The sequence below is a fragment of the Cyprinus carpio genome, chromosome B12 (genome assembly GCF_018340385.1).
Source record: "Cyprinus carpio isolate SPL01 chromosome B12, ASM1834038v1, whole genome shotgun sequence".
Classification (NCBI taxonomy): Eukaryota; Metazoa; Chordata; class Actinopteri; order Cypriniformes; family Cyprinidae; genus Cyprinus; species Cyprinus carpio.
In genome coordinates, this window is record NC_056608.1 from 5930961 (window position 1) to 5955173 (window position 24213).

A 24213-nucleotide genomic window follows, 5' to 3' on the forward strand; every position below is an offset into this window, starting at 1 on the left:
CCTGGGATCTGAGTTATTAGTACTGCACCTCACGCCCGGATAAACAGAACCTATCTCACACACACAGACAGAAAAAAACAAGACAATAAAATCAAAAAAAAAAACAGAGCATCATCAGCAATGTTAAAAGGTTTTATGCCAAACAGACGTTTGCATTCAACTGCCAACTGGCATTGTGAGCAGAATTGATTCATCAATTTCTTTAGTCATCCAGCTAAAAGATAATGTAAAGGAGACACTTTCATTCAGGAAATAAATGACAGGATGTTGGGGTTATATTCATGTGATCATGTGTATTCAGGGCACAGGGGTGTAATATGTAAATAAGAAGCCATGTGAGTTATGTCAGTTATGCCTCGGGAGTATGCAGGAATATCAGTATACAGTAATTAAACACCATGTTCCAGTCTCTACAACACACACACACACACACACACACTGGTTTAATGAGGGCTGTATTCTTCTTACACATAAACATAAACTATATTTACCAGATGTCAGAACTGTTGAAGGTTTCAGACAGCATGTTACGCACAGCTATAAACAACGTAATGTGACCAAAATATCATAGAGACTAGAAGGTGGATTCTTTTAAATTTGGGCAAGTAAGAAACGGCATAGCAATGCCCTAGCAACCACATAGCAACACCCTAGCACCCTTTTTAATCCTTGATGTGCATTTTATCAAGTATTAAATGCATTCATAACCATCACATTACAGTATGAAATAATCAGATACAAATAACTGTCATTCATGGCACTGACTGGAAAACTTCTATTCAATCCTTCTAGCTTACACTGAAGCTCTGTGGGTTCTGACTGCAAAACAGAAACAAACTGAGCCAAAGAAACGTCTGTCGATATATCTAACCAACGGCCAAGACTTCTGAAGTAAACTATCCTTCACATACAGGCTGGATTTACAAAGAGGGTATGTGTGAAATTGTAATTACACATACAGTTGTCAATAGAATAGCAAACCCCAGATTTGATATATGCAAGCCAACAGAGATTTGCATACTGAAGAATTTCATATTCATAAAGAGTAGCCTAGCGACTAATACAAAGCCAGCAAGTGATAGCCATGTTGTGAAAAGAATCTATAACAGAAAAAAGACTGAATAAGAAGAAAGTTGGAAAACATGAAAAAAGAAAGAAACAAGCAGGTGCTACAAGAACAAACCACACAAAATAAGAGATACCTTCGTCAACATCTGAAATATAGTCCTCATTGAGCATTTCAGGCACATTGGCTCTACGAACTGTGTAATTTAAATAAAAAATGTTAGAAATAATATGTAAATTAAGACAAAAATAGACCAGAGTCTATTTACAGCTTGTTTACCTTCATCATCTGACATGTCCAAAACCTCATTCATTGTTTCAGGAACATTCAATTTATGTTTCTCCGTCACCGTCTGCAAAAACAGCAAAAACGGCAAAAAAAAAAAAAAATTAAATAAGTGATTAGTTGATGTGGCTTCATTTTGCTTTGCATCAAATATAAAGCTTATATTATTAGCATATAACTAATCTATCTGTGACTCTATGAGAACAGACCTGCTACCAACTTTTGTGTCATGATCCACTGTCTGAGCACCACTATATTAAAGCACAATAACACCTGGTGTACGGTATTCTGTGGAATAGAAAGTGTTATGACATAAAGTCCCTCACCACAGTAGTGTGCGTCTCCTCTGTCACGACCTTGAGTGTGTCAACCACAGAGATGTAACCCAGGCGCCTGGCAATAGCTAAGGCAGTGTTTCCATTCTGTAGGTTAAGGGGAAAAGAACAATATTAATGAAATGAATGAATGAAAGAATGAATGAATAAATAAATAAATAGATGTTTTAATTTATTATGCAATTTATTACATACACAATTTTATATAATATAATCACATGGACATGTTCACATGTTCTAAATAAAGATAAAAATTAATTACCAATATTTGTATATTTGCTTCAGTAAAAACGTGAGTAATGCATGCCTATGTAAGATGAAATCGAAATTGAAAAATTCCCAGAAAATTCCTTTCTGCTTTTTTGATGTAGGCCTAAAAAAGTCTGAATGCTCAGATAAGTAACAGCAAACTTCTTCTTAACATGACTTGTGCACCTTGTTTGGAAGAGCTTGTGCTGTTGTGACACACTCACCACTGTCAGCTCATTAGGAGAGGCTCCGTGCTGCAGCAGAAGGTTAATAATGTGTGTGTGACCCTGCTGAGCTGCCTGATGAAGAGGTGTGTATCCGTTCTGAACATGAGAGACAAAGCAAGTTTAAATCTGTATTTTGGACCACCAGCAATCAGAAAAGACTGTTCTGTAACAAGAGACGGTTAAAGAAATGCAGTTCCTGACCTCAAGTATACTGCAAACTGCTTTCTGTGAGCAATACCTTAGTTTTGGCATTGACTTTAGCCTGGTTCTTCAGGAGGAAGTGCACCATCTTTATATTGCCATAGTGACAGGCCACATGCAGGGGTGTATATCCCATCTGAACCAGAACACAGAGACACACATTACTCTTAGACTTCTTTTTCCAGTCAAGCACATGAATTATGCACGCATAAAAAGACCATGAAATATTCAAAGAATGACTTCACATATCTAATAACACAATCACACTTAACTGTATTAATTGGCTTTTCACGTATAAACTTGATAACCCATAGTCATTTTTAGAGATTTAGTCATTACTTTTGGATAGTTTTTTTTTTATAATATAATATGAATAGGAAAGTTCAAGTTCAAAGTCTTCAGATCCTTCTTATGGGATATTCTGTAATGCTTTACTTTTCTGTACAACAGTAACTAAGTGGGCGGGGCTCAACAGAAGTGTTAATTCACCCCTAGAATTAATTTCTTGCTAAATTCCACACATGGGTATTAATGAACTTGATCTTCGTCATTCCTCTGACTCATTCCCTGTGCTCAGTGAGGGAGTGTTTTGTGTGGGTCATTGTGCTGTAGAGTATGGATCTGTGTGCTGCTGTTCGTCTGATAGCCGTGCTGAACGACCTTGAGCCAGGGCCGCTCGATGTTTATACATGACTGACCAATGAGGGAATGGCCAGACATAGCATGCATCTATTTATCTACCCATCTGTCTGTCTGTCTTTCCGGTTTTCTGACTGTCTGTCCGTCTGTGTATTTATTTGATCGAAATCACAGTAAAAACAGTAAAATTGTGAAATAGTATTAAATTTTCAAGTAACTATTTTCTATATAAATGTATTTTAAAATGTTATTAATTTCTGAATTTTCAGCAACAGTTTTCAGTGTCACATGATCCTTCAAAAATCATTCTAATATGCTGATTTTCTGCTCTAGAAACATTACTTATGATGAAAGTTGAAAACAGTAAAAACCCCGATCATTACATTTAAATTTAGTCATTTAGCAGACGCTTTTATCCAAAGAGACCAACAATATACAACAACTAAAACAATCAAAATCAAAAAAAAAGCAATAAAATTAAAAAGCCATAACAAATCACATAAAAAATTAAAACAAAACAAGTATCAAAGACCTTTATTCAAATACCTTTTTTGCTTTTGTTAACGGTATAATAAATACAAAGAAAACAAATAGAATACAAAAAGATTAGAGAATCTAGTGTTAATTTTTTTTAGAATACAAAAGAACTGAATTTATTCAAATCAGGATTTATTTATTTTTTTTACTGTAACTTTTGATTAATTTAATGTATCCTTGCTGTAAAAAATTACTGACACCAAACTTTTACAGTTTAATATGCGTGTGTGTGTCTGTTCTGGTATTCCCTACGTTATGTCCCCACAAGTATAGTAACAGCTGTAAATATTGAAATCATTTTGTTGGTCCCCATGAGGAAACAAGCCATTATATCATACAAAATGATTATTATTTTTTTAAACTAAAAATGCAGGAAGTTTTGTGGGAAGGGTAGGTTTAGGGCTAGTGTGAGGGCAAGGGGATAAAAACTACAGTCTGTACAGTACGAAAACCATTATGCCCATGGAATGTCCCCATAAAATATGTAAACTCAATTTGTGTGTGTGAGGTCATTACCTTAGTCTCTGGGTCGATTGTGGCACCATGATTAACCAGCACTTCTGAAACATTGACTTTGTCCTCTTGAGCCGCCAAGTGAAGAGGGGTCAGTCCATTCTGACACAGATATTCATTAACCAATTTAGTGACATAACCAAACAGATGTGACACATCATGCATACATGAAGCATCCATTAATCAGTGTAGGTAACACTTCTTAAAGGGATAGTTCACCCAAAAATGAAAATTATGCCATTAATTACTCACCCTCATGTCATTCCAAACCCGTAAGACCTTCGTTCATCTTCGGAACACAAATTAAGATATTTTTGATGAATTCTGAGAGCTCTCTGACCCTCTGTAGACAACAATCAAAATAAAACTACAAAAACACAGAAACAAAACAAGTAAAACAATAAAATAAACAACATGACATCAAGGGTTCAGCCTTAATTTTATGATGCTACAAGATTACTTTTTGTATGCAAAGAAAACAAAAATAACGACCTTATTCAACAATTCCTCTCCTCCGCGTCACCCTGGCGCCATTTTGGAGAGTATCCAAGGTTGAACCCCTGATGTCACATGGATTATTTTACCAATCTCCTTGCTACGTTTCTGGACGTTGCTCGTGCTAATTACATTGCTGTCTATGGGAGGGTCAGAGAGCTCTCGGAATGCATCAAAGATATCTCAATTTGTGTTTCGAAGATGAACGGAGGTCTTATGGGTTTAGAACAACATGAGGGTGAGTAATTAATGACAGAATTTTCATTTTTGGGTGAACAATCCCTTTTATGGCTGAGCTGAATATAACCATAATTTGACACTGGTGACCTTGAAGTCAACATGAAATGGCAACCACAACCCATTTTACTTCTGTAATGGGATGATTTCCGTAATGTGTTTAGCTCCATAATGTGTCATATTTTTAAGTCCAACTGAATATTCAATTAGATAAAAATGTAAAGCAGAACTTAAATTTTATATATTAGGAATTTATTAGATCACAAAAAATTAAAAGTCAAATTTAGTTTTTGCCCCCATTTTTCATGAGCTGAACTCAAAGATCTAAAACCAGTCAGTATCTTGTGTGACCACCATTTGCCTCACTGCTGCAACACATCTCCTTCACATAGAGTTGATCAGATTGTTGATTGTGGCCTGTGGAATGTTGGTCCACTCCTCTTCAATGGCTGTGTGAAGATGCTGGATATTGGCAGGAACTGGAACATGCTGTCATATATGCCGATCCAGAGCATCCCAAACATGCTCAATGGGTGACATGTCCGGTGAGTATGCTGGCCATGCAAGAACTGGGATGTTTTCAGCTTCCAGGAACTGTGTACAGATCCTTGCAACATGAGGCCGTGCATTATCATCCTGCAACATGTGGTGATGGTCGTGGATGAATGGCACAACAATGGGCCTCAGGATCTCGTCACCGTATCTCTGTACATTCAAAATGCCATCAATAAAATCCACGTGTTCATTGTCCATAACATTCGCCTGCCCATACCATAACCCCACCGCCACCATGGGCCACTCGATCCACAACATTGACATCAGCAAACCGCTCATCCACACAATGCTATGCACGCTGTCTGCCCTCTGCTCTGTACAGTGAAAACTGGGATTCATCCGTGAAGAGAACACCTCTCCAAAGTACCAGACACAATCGAATGTGAGCATTTGCCCACCCAAGTCGGTTACGACAACGAACTGCAGTCAGGTCGAGACCCCGATGAGGACGACGAGCATGCAGATGAGCTGTCAGTTTGTGCAGAAATTCTTTGGTTATGCAAACCGATTGTTGCAGCAGCTGTCTGGGTGGCTGGTCTCAGACGATCTTGGAGGTGAAGATGCTGGATGTGGAGGTCCTGGGCAGGTGTGGTTACACGTGGTCTGCGGTTGTGAGGCCGGTTGGATGTACTGCCAAATTCTCTGAAACGCCTTTGGAGATGGCTTATGGTAGAGAAATGAACATTCAATTCACGGGCAATCTGCTCTGGTGGACATTCCTGCAGTCAGCATGCCAACTGCACGCTCCCTCAAAACTTGCGACATCTGTGACATTGTGCTGTGTGATAAAACTGCACATTTTAGAGTGACCTTTTATTGTGGCCAGCCTAAGGCACACCTGTGCAATAATCGTACTGTCTAATCAGCATCTTGATATGCCACACCTGTGAGGTGGATGGATTATCTTGGCAAAGGAGAAGTGCTCACTAACACAGATTTAGACAGATTTGTGAACAATATTTAAGAGAAATAGGCCTTTTGTGTGCATAGAAAAAGTCTTAGATCTTTGAGTTCGGCTCATGAAAAAATATATATATATATATATATATATATATATATATATTTTTCAGTATATATATATATAAAAAAAAAAAAATACACATAAATATATATATATATATATATATATACACATATGTGTGTGTGTGTGTGTGTATCAAGGAATAAATATGGTCAGCTTTGATTGGATGTTGGTTTTTGTTTTCAGTATAATGTGAATAATTATGCTACTACTTTCAATAGCATGTTACAGTATATGCACAAGTCAAAACTAAGGGTTTTCTAAGGTTGCAAGGACTTCATGGACACCATTTACTGTTACATATTTCACTTACCCAAAAGGAAAATGTCACATAACATAAAATAAAAATATTATAATAATGTAGAATATTGTGCAATAGCATCTATCTTTTTCACCTTGTTTCCAAGATTGATGGCAGTTTCACGGGCGAGCAAGAGTGTGACCATGTCAACATTACCCTCCTGGGCCGCCAGGTGGAGAGGACTGATGCCCTGGCGTGTTGTGGCATTGGTATCAGCTCCATACTCGAGCAGTGTGGTCGCTATCTCCATCTGGTTCTTCTTGGCAGCTATGTGCAGTGGAGTATAGCCATTCTGGGAGGGAAAGCAAGTGAAGGTGATCATAATAAATGAATATCTATGGCTATCCAAATATCAGTGATAATGATATGCTGGATCTTGTCCTGGACGCACTCCCTGAACAGCCTTTGAATTTTTAAACTGTATAAATAGTATAGAGGATTGGAAGATATACATTCAATGTTGACAAAGGACTGAAACATATCAAAATTTATACATATAATTTATGTAGGACATATGTCCGGTCCTACACAGCACTAGCTTGCATGCTGCCAAACCACTATAACCACACTAAAACCTTAGATTTATGACATTTCCAAAAGAGAAACATGTTGACAGCAGCGCTTGCTTCTAACCTCACAGATTGAGAGTGGAATGATGGCTAAAAGGTGGGGAAAAGCAGTCTGAGTGAAGAAAACGATCGTGTTTCTTAACAGCTATAGCGAATGCTAAGGTGTCAGCCAGTGAAGTCCATGGATGGCAGTCCCATCCAAACCACAAGTCAGTTTGTGTTCTGCACATGCCAGATCTAACTGTTCTTTGTGGAGGAACAAAGGCAGTATCTGGGTCACTGTACTTTGTTCAGGGTTTACATTGAGCTCTTTCAGGGTGGACAAAACAACACAAACAGTTTAAAAGCATGAACACATGGACTCTCTATTCAAGTTCATACAAAAAACTGGGGAAAACATTACAGATACAATTAAACATAGGCTTGTGAATTAAGACTCTGAGAGAATTGTAAACTTCCAGATCTCTATGCTCTGTTCCAAAACATAGTGACAGCCTAGGTAGATGACATCATCGGCCTATTCCTCACATGAATGCTGTTAAAAAAGGATCATGCTGCCTCTAAATAAACTTCTTTTGGCCAAATTCTGAGAAAAATCACATACACAGTATAATTCACAGAAAAGTCAATTCCAGAATGCACTGCACAAGCTCAGTGAAAAAAAAAAAAAAAAAAAATCCAAGATTGACTAAGTGAGAGAGATAATTTGTTCAATATTGACAAATACTGATAAAAGTGGGACAATTTACACAGCATTTCTTGGGTCTCTTACCACTATAACATCATTAGCTTAGCCACATGCTAACATCAGTTCCTACTGTATCTTGTACAGTGTAATATTTTTCAAAACACAAGTTATTGCCTATGTTGACGTTCAAATTTGGTTGAGAAGCTTCCTTTAGATGGCTTTTTTGGTAAGCAGTAAATAATGAGGCAGCTATCAAGGCTTTAGAACAGAGTCTACATTACATTTTTATTACAGATTAATCCAGACCATGTTTTTCCATTGATGGTGTTTTCAATGCAACCAGCTGAAACTTGATAAAAAGCATTCATTCTTTTTTTTTTCTTTTGTTTTTTTAGTTGCAATCATTTCCTGCACAGATTACAGAACTGACTAGCAGATCAGAGAGAAATAGTGACAAACCCCAGAAGCACGGGTGGGCAGAAACAGGACTGATAATTATTAAAGGCGTAATTCACCCAAAAAAGTTCTGTAATCGTTTATTCATTCCTCATGTCATTCCAAACCTGAATGACTTTCTTTTTTCTGTGGTGCACAAAAGGAGTTATTTTGAAAAATGCTAATGCTGCTCTTTTACATACAATGAAAACATTCAACGACCAATGACTTTCAATTTCCAAAAAAAAAAAAAAAAATTGTGTTCTACTGTAGAAATAAAGTCAAGCAGGTTAGAACAGAACTTCGATTTTTGGGTGATCTATCCCTTTAAAAGAATGTCACCCCAAAAAAAAAAAATTCCTGAAAATTTTCCATCCAAGATGTAAATGAGTTTGTTGCTTCATCTACAACCACCAAGTTCATACGTTTTCAAGAACTTTCTTTTTCAAAGCAATAAAATTTACATAAGCTTACCATCCTCTGTGGTTACAGTGGGTGGACTAGAAGTGAAATGACGAAAATGATCAAGAATGTGGGGTGGAGGTGGTTTTGTGTGAGCATGTGTGCAGCCGTTTGGTTTGCAGCCATGTTTCTTCATCATTTGTGTGTGTGTGTGTGTATGGTTGCATTTGGATGAAATTTGTGTGTACTAGTTGAGAAACTGCGGTTTGTAAATGTTTCCTGATACCTTCGCTGCAGCGTGCGGAGATGCTCCTTGGTCCAACAGAAGAAGGGCCACTTTCTGGTTATCGTAGTGTGCAGCAACATGCAGTGGTGTTAGTCCACTCTAAAACACATATATACACACAAAGATATACAGCTATTATTAGCCAAGAGCTCAGAGGTGGGGTGTGTGAAACAGGTGTCATCATAAATCAATCAACTTTTACATTTGGACATTACAGGAGAGTAAATTTAGCAAGAACACATTAGTGAATGAAACCTCTATAAGTGGAAAATGATAGTATCTACCCTGATAGCAGACAAATGCCACTTTTCATCTGGAAGATGTCATTTTTAAAGCATTCACTAGCTGTCTGCAGTTATGATACAGAATGACCTCTTAAAAGATGTTTATTTGTTAAAAGACACCAAATACATAACTTAAGAAATAAAATGTATAGATTTGCAGATGATTGCAGCAACATAAGTGTGCTTATGTTTTTTTTTTTGTAACATTTTACTTTGAAATGAATACATTTTTAATGATAATAGGGATGTGTATTTATAAGCAGCTCTACAAAATATTAATATTAAGCACATGATTTCGTTTTTATGTATTAAAGACCCTATGAAATTAATGTTTTAAATGTATATAACTGCTTTTAATTTCTTGAGGTTTTAATGGTTCAGTCACACTTGATTTTGTGTTTCATTCACTTCCATTCATACACATGCAAATGCATGAGAGTTGTAATGACAATTTACTTCATGTGTGAACTATATGATAACCAACATTCATTATACTTATGTCTGTATGTCAGATTGAAGATTAGCCAGCATAAGCCTGCTGTTTCTTCTTTGTGTCAAATTTAATTGGGCGTAAGCTGAGTTGGGGAACAGATGTAACCATTTTTAGGCATTGCACAAAGAATTCTGATTAAATGTGTCCAATTCCCATGTCTCTTATCCAAAATCCTTTTAAACAGATCCTTAGAAAGAAAAACTGAGTGCTTCATTTCTTACTGCGGTAATGTTAACATACCAGAAAACGAAGATTGGCCATGATGACATAGACTCATACTATAAATCTTGTACATTATAGGCTGTAATCATCAACCTATAACCATTAGTGCAAACTAGACACTTTTACCTTTCCAGCTGCATCAGGTGGCGCTCGCTTCTGTAGCAGTAATTTAGCAACTTCAATCTTCCCGTATTTGGCTGCAACATGCAGGGGAGTGAATCCTTTCTGCAAAGACAAACAGTACATACTTAGAAATGAAGAAAAAAATGTACACGGATTTAAGTGACATTGGGGGGGGGGGAGGGACTGATCTGTGTTGCAAAAGTTTCCTTCTGTAATACTAAAGAATTAATTTTTGTCCAGTTTGAGATAAAGCACTGCTGTAACCAATCTGGTTTTACACAAGACAGGCCTTTTGAACACAGCAGTGGCCTATCTGATCTATTGAATGCATTATATATATATATATATATTATATATATATATATATATATATATATATATATATATTTATATATATCTACAGTATGTACAGTATATACACACACACAAGCATACATATATATAGGTGCATCTCAATGAATTAGAATGTCGTGGAAAAGTTCATTTATTTTAGTAATTCAACTCAAATTGTGAAACTCGTGTATTAAATAAATTCAGTGCACACAGACTGAAGTAGTTCAAGTCTTTGGTTCTTTTAATTTTGATGATTTTGGCTCACATTTAACAAAACCCCACCAATTTACTATCTCAACAAATTAGACTTCATAAGACAAAAAAAAAAAAAAAAAAAATTATTGAATTGTTGACCTTCTGGAAAGTATGTTCATTTACTGTACATGTACTCAATACTTGGTAGGGGCTCCTTTTGCTTTAATAACTGCCTCAATTCGGCGTGGCATGGAGGTGATCAGTTTGGGGGCACTGCTGAGGTGGTATGGAAGCCCAGGTTTCTTTGACAGTGGCCTTCAGCTCATCTGCATGTTTTGGTCTCTTGTTTCTCATTTTCCTCTTGACAATAGACCATAGATTCTCTCTGGGGTTCAGGTCTGGTGAGTTTGCTGGCCAGTCAAGCACACCAACACCATGGTCATTTAACCAACTTTTGGTGTTTTTGGCAGTGTGGGCAGGTGCCAAATCCTGCTGGACAATGAAATCAGCATCTGGTCAGCAGAAGGAAGCATGACGTGCTCCAAAATTTGTGGTGCAATGACTTTGGTTTTCAAAAAACACAACGGACCAACACCAGCAGATGACATTGCACCCCAAATCATCACAGACTGTGGAAACTTAACACTGGACTTCAAGCAACTTGGGCTATGAGCTTCTCCACCCTTCCTCCAGACTCTAGGACCTTGGTTTCCAAATGAAATACAAAACTTGCTCTTCATCTGAAAAGAGGACTTTGGACCACTGGGCAACAGTCCAGTTCTTCTTCTCCTTAGCCCAGATAAGACGCCTCAGGAGTGACTTAACAAGAGAAATATGACAACTGTTGCCGAATTCCTTGACACATCTGTGAGTAGTGGCTCTTGATGCCTTGACCTCAGCCTCAGTCCATTCCTTGTGAAGTTCACTTGATTTTGCTTGACAATCATCATAAGGCTGTGGTTCTCTCGGTTGGTTGTGCATCTTTTTCTTCCACACTTTTTCCTTCCACTCAACTTCCTGTTAACATGCTTGGATACAGCACTCTGTGAACAGCCAGCTTCTTTGACAATGAATGTTTGTGACTTACCCTACTTGTGAAGGATGTCAATGATTGTCTTCTGGACAACTGTCAGATCAGCAGTCTTCCCCATTATTGTTTAGCCTAGTGAACCAAACTGAGAGACCATTTTGAAGGCTCAGGAAACCTTTGCAGGTGTTTTGAGTTGATTAGCTGATTGGCATATCGCCATATTGTAATTTGTTGAATTGGTGAGTTTCTGTTAAATGTGAGCCAAAATCATCACAATTAAAAGAACCAAACACTTAAACTACTTCAGTCTGTGTGCATTGAATTTATTTATTTATTTAATACACGAGTTTCACAATTTGAGTTGAACTACTGAAATAAATGAACTTTTCCACAACATTCTAATTTATTGAGATGCACCTGTATATATGTGTGTGAACCTGGACAAGAGTAAAAAATTTTCGCAACTGAGATTTATACATCATATGAAAGCTGAATAAATAAGCTTTCCACTTATGTATGGTTTATTAGGATAGGACAATATTTGGCCGAGATAAAATTATTTGAATATCTGGAATCTGAGGGTGTAAAAAGATCTAAATACTGAGAAAATCGCCTTTGAAGTTGTCCAAATGAATTCTTAGCTATGCATATTACTAATCAAAAAATAAGTTTAGATATATATACGGTAGGAAATTTACAAAATATCTTCATGGAACATGATATTTATTTAATATCCTAATGATTTTTGGCATAAAAGAAAAATCTATCATTTTGACCCATACAATGTTTTTTTTTGGCTATTGCTAAAAGTATACCCCAGCGACTTAAGACTGATTTCATGGTTCCATAATCACTGATCCAAATTTAGTGTCACCTCAGTTTTCAGGTTTTTATGCTACATTTATGAAACTGGGAAATGTTGAAGTTTAGTTGATCTGCAGCATACCATATGCCTTTCTAACCTGAACAATTATTACAGACACAGAACAAACATATCCAGTGACAGCTGTTATCGGAGGGAAACTCTGCTCTGCGGTGAATGGAGTCATGGAAAACACCATCAATTCATTGTCCTTCCTCAGCACATTCCCACACTAAAACACTTGGCAGCCTCTCAGTGATGGTTGTCTCGTATTTTATGCCTATCCCAATCACACAGCGGGACACTGGGGGAATCTTTTATTACTACAGCTAGAAAATAGCTGCTGAGCGTCACTGTGGTCTGAGGCTGAGTTTTATTGGATGACAAAAAGTTAAGCAAGTGTATTGCTTTTAGCAATATACAAATTTCGATGTATAATCTTTTCTAAAGATTCATAGTTTTCCCTTTTCATTATAATGTCTCCTGGCAATTTACAAAATAAACTTCCTGTTTCAGTAGGAAATACAGTATATCAACACAGAAAAGGGAACTTCACTTGCCAAGCCATTACATAAGGTCTTTAATGTAAAGCCTGTGTATTTCCTGACTAGAGACAAGAGATGTCTTGTTATCCATGTAATCTGACAGATGTTTCAAACTATGTTTCAGTTTGAGTGTAGGCGAGTACTGATCTGGTCCACGGACCTTTATTCACTGGGAAATTTGAAAATGAAAGCCCTGTGCTCAGTAACATAATGAGAACAAACACCAAAAACTAATACATCCCACATGCAGCAACTCCAAATGATCCTAAACATCATCATATGTTCCTTAATAATGGACATGATGTCAAGCATTTTGTAATATATTCCATCTAATGGAAATATAACAGCATACTGCTAGCAAAATCCTCCGTCAGCATGGTAGGTTGGTGAGCCATTGTGATGGATGAGATGACCTTTCTTTATTGTGCAAGAGTTGCAAACCCATCACTGACTTTGATTTGGTCAGCTTAAATGTTCAGGGTGGAGATGTAAAGCATTTCATACAGAAAACATTTAGTAAACGCTGATTTACATTCAAGCCGTGATTTAACACTGCTGTGTGATAAATGGTAATACTCAATGTGTCAGGATGCATGATTTATCCCAGTGATGAACTGCTGTGTATTAGTGTTGGGATATCTATCTTGCTATCCGAACTTAATACAGAGAGGTTTCATGATGAGCTAGAGGTGTTCACAAATCATTTCACACACTGCTTCAGTTTCCATTAGTTGTTCGCACTCACAGCAATTTGTAAATTTTTTGCAAGAAAGCAGAGTACTTGACAAAACGAAATGACATTTTTTTTTACCATTTCATACCATTACCATTTCAATCCACAAGCAATGTTAAAGCATCCAGTAGTGTAGATTTAAAATGCTCATTAATGTTATGTATCAGACAGTACACTCTCAGAAAAAAGATACAATAATTATAACTGGTTGTACATTTCACAAGATAGACCTTTTTACCTTATTTACCCATAAAGGGTGCATTTAAGTACCTTAAAGGTACTCAAAATGTACAAAGTAGTACCTAAAGGGTAAATGGTACATCCCAGTGACAGCTTCTGTACCTTTTTTTCCTGAGAGTGTAGTCTATATAATAAATGTGAACAAAAGTATCAAGAGGTTAAAAATAGCCTATTGGCAGCCAAATCTTCTCTGATTATCTGACCACAAGCAACAAACAACAAGTTTTACGAATTGTCCAGCTTTGTTGGTGTGACTGACCTTGGTAGTAATGCCAAGAGATGCTCCATTGTCCAGCAGGATGGATCCCACGTCTTTGTGGCCATCGCGGGCAGCCAGGTGGAGCGGCGTGTATCCAGATGTGGTGGTGGCGTCAGGTGAAGCCCCATGTTGCAGTAGTTGCTGGACTATATCTGGTTTTCCCAGACGACTGGATATATGCAGCGGGGTCTGATCGTCCTACACACACAAACACACACACACACACACACACACACACACACACACACACAGACATATATAAGACTTCTTAGTATTTTTTTGTTAGTCTTGTTAGTTTTTTTTTTTTGTAAAGGTTATAAGATGCTAGACCTTTTTAGTATTTCCTTGCAGGACTGCAGAACTCAATTCAATGAGGCAATGCCAAAGAAGATCAGGGCACTTTTGACTGTCTTCGTGTCAGTGCAAGCAAAGAGGCAACTGTTTCCTATTAGTATAGATTGACTGCATTGCATTCCACAGCTATTACATTTACATTACATTTACAGTTAGTCATTTAGCAGACGCTTTTATCCAAAGCGACTTACAAATGAGGACTATAGAAGCAATGAGGTAAGAGAGGCAGTGCTGTATTGTGAATAAATCACGGCTTAAGGGCGTTGTTATGCATGAGGCAAAGCGGGGTATATAATTTCAGAGTTGCCTACATAAATGTAGTTAGCAGACTTTTTTTCTGTAAATTGCATAAAACTTGATAAAAATATTTTAAAAATACCATTCACTTAAGCATACTGTATCAGTGATAAATATTTCAGCCACAGAAATTAGATAATGTATTTTTAATTGAATAAGTTATTGCTATTATTGGTCACTCAAAATAACACAAAGACCTTATATCATTAAAAATCTATTTAAAGAAGTGTGTGAAAAGTGCAGCACATGGCATTAACTGCAGTCATTTTTTTAGACCCAGTTATTTCTAAACTTTGCCCAATCTTGGCTGCTCAATTGACCCTTCGCTGGGAGTTTGATTAATTGCAATCTGAGCAATCATATTGCCAAATCTGCCATTTTTGTCTGACAAATAAACCAGACAGAAGAGTAGATTAACGTTGAACTTGAAAAATAGTGTGTATTGACATCTTTTCACAGTTGAAACAAGATACCTTCTGATGTTCATTCATGTTTATTTTGTGCTATAACTAGTAAGTGATGATCGGTTCATATGCCGCTTGAGCTGAGGTGTTACAGGGAGTTTGTGCTTGACTGCAGGGTCAGAATTAACATGCTGCCTATCACGAGCATTTATTTTACTTTGCTTGGCAGTGGAATCTGGTAAAATAGATTAAAATAGTTATTAATAAATATATTATAATTTATTTTTGCATTTTTTCTCATATTCTACAAAGATTAAACAGATTTTTTTTTGCACCCTCAGAGTATCTCAGCCAAATATTGTCCTATCCTAACAAACCATTATTCAGCTTTCAGTTGATGTATAAATCTCAATTTCCAGAAATTGACCCTTATGACTGGTTTTGTGGTCCAGGGTCATATATGTAGGAGAGGGAACTTTTTATATATGGCATCTTTTTATGCATTTAAACAAATTTTTGACTTTGTAACTTTAATTTAGGCGTTATGTCATTGATATATATATATATATATATATATATATATATATATATATATATATATATTATATATATACATACACACACACATATATATATATATATATATATATATATATATAGTACACTCCACTTACAATACAGTAGTTTAATTTCAATATAAGTCTCAGGTGTCCTCAGAATGTGTCTGTGGAGTTTCAGCTAAAAATAGCCCTCACCATTTATTATATAATTTTGAAAATGCCTATTTTTAGAGGAACCAGAAACACATCTTCCACGCTAAATCATGTGTTTTAAAGCCATATCAGTTTATAATTCTGATATACGGTTTTTTGGGCTCACACATCTTAAGTAAACATCTCAAGAGTCTGTCACACGGCATGTGAGTACTAAACTCACTAAAACTAAAAAGTTCTCTTTCATATCTTATTGCGCTTGAACTGTCCAATACACAAGTTTATGTTAACACATGTAAACAAACATAAGTTACAAAAACACAGTTGGTTATGTATGTGAAGGTAAATAACCGGAAAGAAATCACGTTTATATTAGATCTGTGTATTAAGTGACAGCAGTGTAATATACAGTACCTATACTGCTGTCTACGCTGACAATTTGACCCAAACTCATTCACTGCTCTTGAATGAATAATATCTGTAGCTCCAATAAGAAGACATTTCTCACTTGAATGCTGCTTTTAAATGAGTGTGAAGATAAACATGGCGGATTGTGTGCGGCTCACTCAGGACGGGCTCTCTGCCAATACAGCAGTGTCCCCCTGTCATGGGAGGGGCTTGTAAAATGTGGCCTCAACTTTTTTACGGACTCTGTGAACGGTTTGTTCTGAGACACTCCTTATGATTTATAAAGATTTTTAAAAAAGGAGCGACTGTATTTTTATCATTATAAGGTGGCTGTGTACACACATTTACAACACATAAAAGTGATTTTTTCATAATAGTTGCCCTTTAACACAAAGCGTTATGGCTTCATTAAAATTACTCTTTTTGCAAACACCAATAAAGTAGCACATACTTAGATTCATATCTCTCACTCACCTTGGCTTTAGCGTCCACATCTGCTCCATTCGCCACCAGGAATTTCACCACGTTTGCCTGTCCTGCCCTGGCAGCCATATGAAGCGCCGTCTCTCCCCTCTAAAACATACACAGAGGAAGCGTCTGGAAAAAAGGTACTACTGTGTTTGGACAGCAAGCCTTAGTGTGTGCACTGCTCTTTCATCAGTCTCGTCCACTCTGTCCAAACCGTCTTGCTTTCTTTGTTTTGACACTCTCGATGGGCTGCACCCCAACAAATCTTAAAGCATGTTTCTACGGTAACAGTGGCTCGCTGTTGGCCCACCATCTGTCTGATGGGGAGCAGTCAAGCATGATTACAGTCTGACTGTACTCTAATTACAGTATACTAAGGAGCTCCAACTTGCGGTCAGACGTATGTTTAAGCACATGGACAGAGACTGTTATTACCCTAAAAGGATTTATGAAATGGGAGACCAAACCAATGTGGCAAGCAATGACACGTTCCAGAGAGAAACATAGCTGGACATTCGCTAAAATGTTTTGTTTTACTTTGTTTTTCATTATCAAAAGGAAACGCTTTGTTTGGTGCTGGTGGGCTTGGGGACGGCTGTACTCACCACATTCATCGTGTTAGGAGACGCTCCGTGATTTGTCAACTGAGTCACAATGTTTTCATGGCCCATAAAAGCAGCCACATGAATCGGCGTGAGTCCAGACTGCCAGAGACACAGAAATATGCAGCTTTGAAGCACTGGGAACTGCATGCTAAAGCAAATATTAACCTCGTTTCAAAACACACATTGTTTTTCAAAAGAGGGCACATTGTGAGTTTAAAGTTGAAATTATAAGAAACTAAGTAGCAGTTTTGATATATAAAGTCACATCTCAATATATAAATTGATTGTTGAACATAAATTAATAAATTCAATTACATAACATAAAGTTACAGTTGGCAGATATCAACCACATTATAGTGACAATTGTGAGTTATAATGTTGCAAAAAACTTTTTTGAGACAAAAACAGGTTTTGTAATCTCATTTAACAGCACAATATTTCCATCTGGGGCAGAGGAGCAATCGGAAAAGTAGGAGGGACACTTTATAAACCTTATCAACTTTGCTCATGAATATTATTTAAGTTACATAACATTCATATTTTGCTGATTGGTAAAATTCAGGTAAATGGGTCACAGCTTGCTTGTCCTGAACATGCAGCCGGCTGGTCTTAAAGTCAAGTTCTTTAAACCATAACCCTAACCCTAACCAGCCAATACAGCATCATCTTTTCTAGATTTTGGCCAAATGTAGGCTACTAAACAAAAGAAAAAATCTATTAACACTTTAAAGACATTAAAGTATTTTTTAAGATTAAAAATTTTTCCTGCATTGTTAAAAAAAAAACGCTACTTGTATATGATTGCGTTTTGAGAGTAAAAAAAACATAGCCTAAATTGCCTAGGCTAGGCTCACGTCGTATTTTATTATTCCATTCAGAAATAAAGTAGGCTAAAATGCTGGTAAATCAAAATGTTTACAAACATTCTAAACACAGTTATTAGTTTCTCTCCACAACAAATCCTCTAAAGTTAAGGCTATGCATTTACGCTATAAAAACGTCAATCCAAGAACAAATTAATTTAAGGCGAAACTGATGCCTACCTCTCTCATTCAGCACGAATCCAAATGTTTACTATATTCGCAACGTATCTGGATGCTAAAATATAATTTATTATTCTACTTGAATTCCTGATTGGTTGACAGCAAATTATAAATATTAAATGGAACGCTAAAATATCATTATTAACAGGTTAATGGCCATTTCAAATCTTTGATTCGGTTCAGAACAATAAAATTTGATTTAGTTTCTGGTTCTGGTTCTGTTCCTGTCAACATTTTGTTCGTTTCCGGTTTTCGTTTTCATTCCTTGAACCAGTTCAGAGCCCTGTTTATAATGGTTGCTACATCTGGTTTTCACACACACAACCAACATTTCTTACAAAAACATAAGCAAAGTTTCTTGCATTCAAAATTATTAAGCTGTTGAGATCAAAGTGCATGGTAAAGAAAGCTCTGCAAATGTACAGTATATATTCAGAAAAAAAAAAAAAAAATCTTGCTCTCTCACCTCAGTCACAGCCTGAATGGATGCTCCGTGTTTCAGCAACAGCTCCATCACTTTAATCCTGTTCTTCTTGCAAGCAATGTGAAGTGGTGTAAAACCATTCTACAGAGAGAGAAAAAGAGATTCTGGTGGCTTTTACTCCAGCTTACTAATGAAAATCTGGTTTCTTTCTGCCCGTAACCAGAAGAGTTAACAAAGCTTTGTTTCCAGTCGAATGAAAACACGTGGCTTCTGCTGCTCAATGCTTGGCAGACTTGTCTTTCTACAGTTTTCTTTCTTTCTTCCTTTTTTTCCTCATAAACTGCAGAGACACGCCCGTTCTGTAACCATTACTTCAGAGCATGACAGTATTCACTGCGCTCTTTGCCAAAAGAGGCTTTTTACAGATCGCCATGGCATTGTGCAGAAACAAAACGTGTTACATATCATGAACTTCCCTCCAAGTGCTCGCATATAAAATTTGGAGGGTACCTATCTAAGGTGGAAGCCAAAAAAGGAATTCTGGGATTTTACGAGACTAGTAAACTCTGTTTTTTACCTCAGTGACCACATTTAAGTAGAAGGTTTTCCTGAATCAACACAACATTTCTCCCAGCTAATCAGAGTTTGGGTTTGGATTTCAATAACATCTGACTGATTGTAGACTGTAAAAAATGAAGTTGTAAAAAACATAAGAACTAAAAATACATTATTGCATTATTGGAGTATGTTTTACAAGAAAATACTGTTGTATTTCAGGTCTCCTACTTTAAAATCTTATGTTTAACTCAGTGTGTTACTTGCTGTGTCTTTGTAATTGTTTGTAACATTTTCCAGCAATTTCTGAGTGAAAATTGTTTTTACATCAATCTTTTTTCAGTGTATTGTTATTCCCCCCATGCCAATCTATTACTGTGAAATATTGAATGTAAGATAAACTAGCCACTAAAAAAAACCTTACTCGCTTTACATCAGTTAGCTAGGTGGTCTTTTATCCCTATTAAAAGGGATAGTTCACCCAAAAATTAAAATTCTGTCATCATTTACTCACCCTCCACTTTTTCCAAATCTGTACGAGTTTCTTTTTTTCTGCTGAATACAAAAGAAGAATGACTTCCATACTATGGAAGTCAAGGGCTACCATCAACATTCTTTAAAATATCTTTTGTGCTCAAACAGCTTTAAGAAACTCATACAGGTTTGGAACAAATTGAGGATAAGTAAATGACAGAATTTTCTTTTTTGGGTAAACTATACTTTTATGTGGACGGTTCTTGGCCAAAATGTTGTAAAGTGCACTCCAACCTTATGCCTTTAGTCCAAAGGTCTGGCTATGGGAGAATATGATTAGGGCATTTTGTTTGTTAGACAGGATCAAAAAAGAAACTGATCCAGAAACATTATACTTGTCAGCTCAAGACTCACCAGTGCTTTGGCATTAGGATTGGCCTTCTTGTCCACAAGGACCTTGGCAACTTTGTAGTGTCCGCAGTGTGCAGCGACATGCAGGGCTGTCAGATAATCGTTGGTGACGTCATCCACGGGCACCTCATGATGAAGCAAAAGCTGAACGCAGTTCAGATGATCTCCTTGTGTGGCCATGTGCAACGGTGAAAGGCCGTTCTGTTGAAACACACAACAATCTAGGTTATGCTGAAATTAAATAACTGAAGAACTTTCACTTCTCTATTCTCTATTTTGTAGGAATCACAGATGCATCAAATCTAAGGCAGATTTTCTTCTTTCTAAGAATTCAGAGAAGCAAATGTAAACTTTTAAAATCTAATAGAGCCATAATCCCCCCGCAAAAAGGACATCTGGGGTAAAAGAACAGCGAGAGAGTCACTATTTGTACTAAAACAATTGCTCCATTGTGACACTAATCGGCTGGGATATTATCTAATTTGGCGAGAAGTCTGTGACCATGTTTTAGTTTGCTTTCAGATTCCAGGAAAGTGTTCAGTGATGCAATGGAAAAACAGAAGAAAAAATGATAATGTCACATCTGCATACACTTAAAGGAACAGTTCGCTCAAAAATGATGTCATTCACTTGCCATCAAGTCATTCCAAACCCACATAACCCTTACTAGAACACAAAAAAGTTGGTTTAAAAGTCGAGGTTACAAAGACAATTTGTAATATTTGCATTCATGCATTTAGCAGACTCTTTGATCCAAAGCGACTTACGAAAGTGTAATAAAAGCAGTTTGTACGAGTGTGTACAGTAAGTGCATTGGTTTATGGGTGTGGGGTGGTTAAGTGCTTGTGGAAGTGGTGTGTCTTCAGCTGCTTTTTGAATTTTCTGATGTTCTCAGCAGGTCAAGATTGGCAGTTCATTCCACCAGAGAGGGTGGAGGTTTTGAAAAGTGACTTCTTTCCTTGTTGTAAATGAACAGCAAGGAGATATCCATATTATTATAGTTTTGACTGCACTGACACTATTGGAAAAAAACAAAACTTTAGCTGAACTGAGCTGGACAATAGGGCTGCACAATTAATCGAATTTCTAATCGCGATTATAATTATGGATGCTACAATTACGTAATCGTTCAAAGTCTACTTATGTTATTCGGCGTGCTTAAGATGTATTTTCTTTTCCTTCTACGGGTTATCTTAAGTGTTTTTTTTATTTTTAGTATGACATTATAATACCATTCATATTTTTACTTTTTTATAATTTAAAGAAGAAATCTGATCTGATGTATAGTTGATATTTGAGGCTTAATATTATAGAAAAGCACAAAAAGTTTTTCAGCTTGTTTATTTTCATATAAAAATATGGCATGCAGTTGCATCAAACAATGGTATAAACATCATTCAATTTAAATTGTGATAATCATAATTAATAATCGCAATTACAATTTCAAGGAAATAATCGTCAATTATGATTTTTGTCATAATAGTGCAGCCCTATTGGACAATAACACTGACATAGTTATTGAACAGAACTGAATCAACACTGAAGTGACTGTAGATCTGCTTATAGAATTAACATTGAACTACATTGAGCTGAATAATGACACTATTGTCATTACAACATTAAAATTGCTATTTTCCTGTTTATTACTGTAAAGCTGCTTTAAAACAAACTGTATTGTATAAAGCGCTATATAAATAAAACTGACTCAACACATAAGGTAATAGCAAAATGTGCAATCTGCGCTTTTCCATATTTCCAACATTTAACATTTCCAACATTTAATTTTTGCTTTCAGCATTTTATTCTCTTTGGTATGCAAAGTTCCCGTTTATATACCGAAAAGAGCAACATGAACATTCTTTAAAATATCTCCTTTTGTGTTCCACAGAAGAGGTTTGAAAAGACACAAGGATGAGTAAATGATGACAGAATATGCATTTTCTTTAAGTGAGAACACCATATCTAACCTTTGTCTTAGAGAGGATGGGTGCTCCACGGTCTAGTAACATCTCAAGGACTTGCTCATGACCGCTCCTTGCTCCACAATGTAAAGGTGTCAGGCCGTCCTGGAGATTTGAAAACAAGCACACATATATTACACACTGCCCCACCAGCAGGTGCCAGACTCTACAATCATCAGCCATCATTAACATTACAATCCATCCCATGTGACATGTGCCAATATGTCAAATACGCAATGAAAAACAGCATTCCTCTGCTGGAGACAGAGAAGAGCTCAACATCTGTATGCAATTTCTCTTCAACAGTGCTGCCAAACACATGTAACCTGAGGGCTGCGGTTGTTATCATTTATTACAATCAAACAGCATGTATACCTGAATTATCCCTTCCAAATAAATTCCCTTTTCATCTTGAAAAGCATCTTGTGTTTCTAAGAAAGCAGCTGAAAATGGCTACAAATGAACAGCAACTGAATTAGTTAATATATAATTTGTTCATAAATTACAGCTTTTTTTCTTTCCAAGTTTTTCTTGACTATAGAATATACACATGCCGTTGTGAAATAAATGCAATGGGGAAAACCATGTGCTCACTTCCTCTAATGAGTTAAATATAGAGCTGGAAAAGAAAGACAGTCTGTGTGGTTCGACTGCTTGCGGCACTGACCTTGGTTTTGGCGTCGATTCGGGCTCCTCTCTCCAGCAGCAGCCTGACCATGTTGGCATTTCCTCTTTTTGATGCCACATGGAGAGGTGTGATGTCATTCTGCCACAATAAAAAGACAAAACTAACAATTAGACACATAATCAAGTTCAAAACAAGGGTGATTACATGTTAACACATACTATATTGGATGTTGTGTGACTCTATTAGAATTGGCATTTTCTTTGCATATCTGATGAACTAATAATAAATTTTCTATAGCAAAAGCTATTTTAATAATGATAATGACAATTTGTGCACTTTCCCATTAAACATCACTTATTTTTGTTAAATCACTCTCTCTGCAAATGTTTATTAGTCAGAAAACAGAATTTTCCTGTTAAAATGTCCTTTTAGGGAAAAATGGACAAACTCTATGGTTGTTGTTGTGTTAAAAATGTAATTAGTGTGTGTTTTTCAGAGTTTTAGTAATTTTACTCTATGTAAACTAAACTAATGCTACTACAAACATAAAAAACCCACAATAACTTAATAATATAATTTAATGGCAGCAAATATTATGTACACAAAATTGCTGAAATGAAAACGTATTTCTTATGGTTTGAATTATTCATTGAAAAGGAAGTCAACAATCAAAAGGAGTAGAAATCCTGTAGCAATCTGTACCAATCAAAAGCATGCATAAATGTTTCAACAGAGATTGTATTATTTTACTACTGTATATTTACTGTATATTAAAAAAACAGTAAACTGATGGTGTGAGGTTGAATTATGCCAATCCTCTAAAACCATACATACATTAATACAGTATTCAATAACAGTATCTCGAAATCGGTTTACTTTGAATATAGGCTGTTTTTTATTGTGTCTTAAATTGTCTGCATGTGTGACAATATGTTGCTGATGGAATATAAGCATGATATGGAATCTCTGGTGGACAATATGTGTTCCATCTTAGAGATTTTTTAATAATGTTGCACAAATAAGAGATTCTGTCCATAGCTGCAGTGGCACAAATGCAGTGCACATCGTCATACTGTAGACGCTGTAGTATTGGGCCACACCACCCTCT

At 36.4% G+C, this 24213-nt stretch overlaps 1 protein-coding gene across 45 annotated transcripts in view; it reads right to left on the bottom strand.

Annotated features, from left to right (window-relative positions):
- The window catches only part of LOC109100368 (ankyrin-3-like), a 161914-nt gene that overhangs the window by 41829 nt on the left and 95872 nt on the right, over positions 1–24213 (bottom strand). For 35 of the 45 annotated variants that reach the window (XM_042735050.1, XM_042735063.1, XM_042735052.1 and 32 more), the window contains 16 exons: positions 23145–23243; positions 22484–22582; positions 20520–20717; positions 19119–19217; positions 17610–17708; positions 17011–17109; positions 14361–14558; positions 10167–10265; positions 9042–9140; positions 6756–6953; positions 4056–4154; positions 2401–2499; positions 2160–2258; positions 1678–1773; positions 1346–1418; positions 1203–1262 (listed from right to left, as the gene is read on the bottom strand). In XM_042735050.1, the coding sequence (XP_042590984.1) occupies positions 1203–1262; positions 1346–1418; positions 1678–1773; positions 2160–2258; positions 2401–2499; positions 4056–4154; positions 6756–6953; positions 9042–9140; positions 10167–10265; positions 14361–14558; positions 17011–17109; positions 17610–17708; positions 19119–19217; positions 20520–20717; positions 22484–22582; positions 23145–23243 (1813 nt within the window). The remainder of the gene's footprint in view (positions 1–1202; positions 1263–1345; positions 1419–1677; positions 1774–2159; positions 2259–2400; positions 2500–4055; positions 4155–6755; positions 6954–9041; positions 9141–10166; positions 10266–14360; positions 14559–17010; positions 17110–17609; positions 17709–19118; positions 19218–20519; positions 20718–22483; positions 22583–23144; positions 23244–24213) is intronic. The other 10 variants (XM_042735044.1, XM_042735046.1, XM_042735041.1 and 7 more) reach the window with 3 other exon arrangements.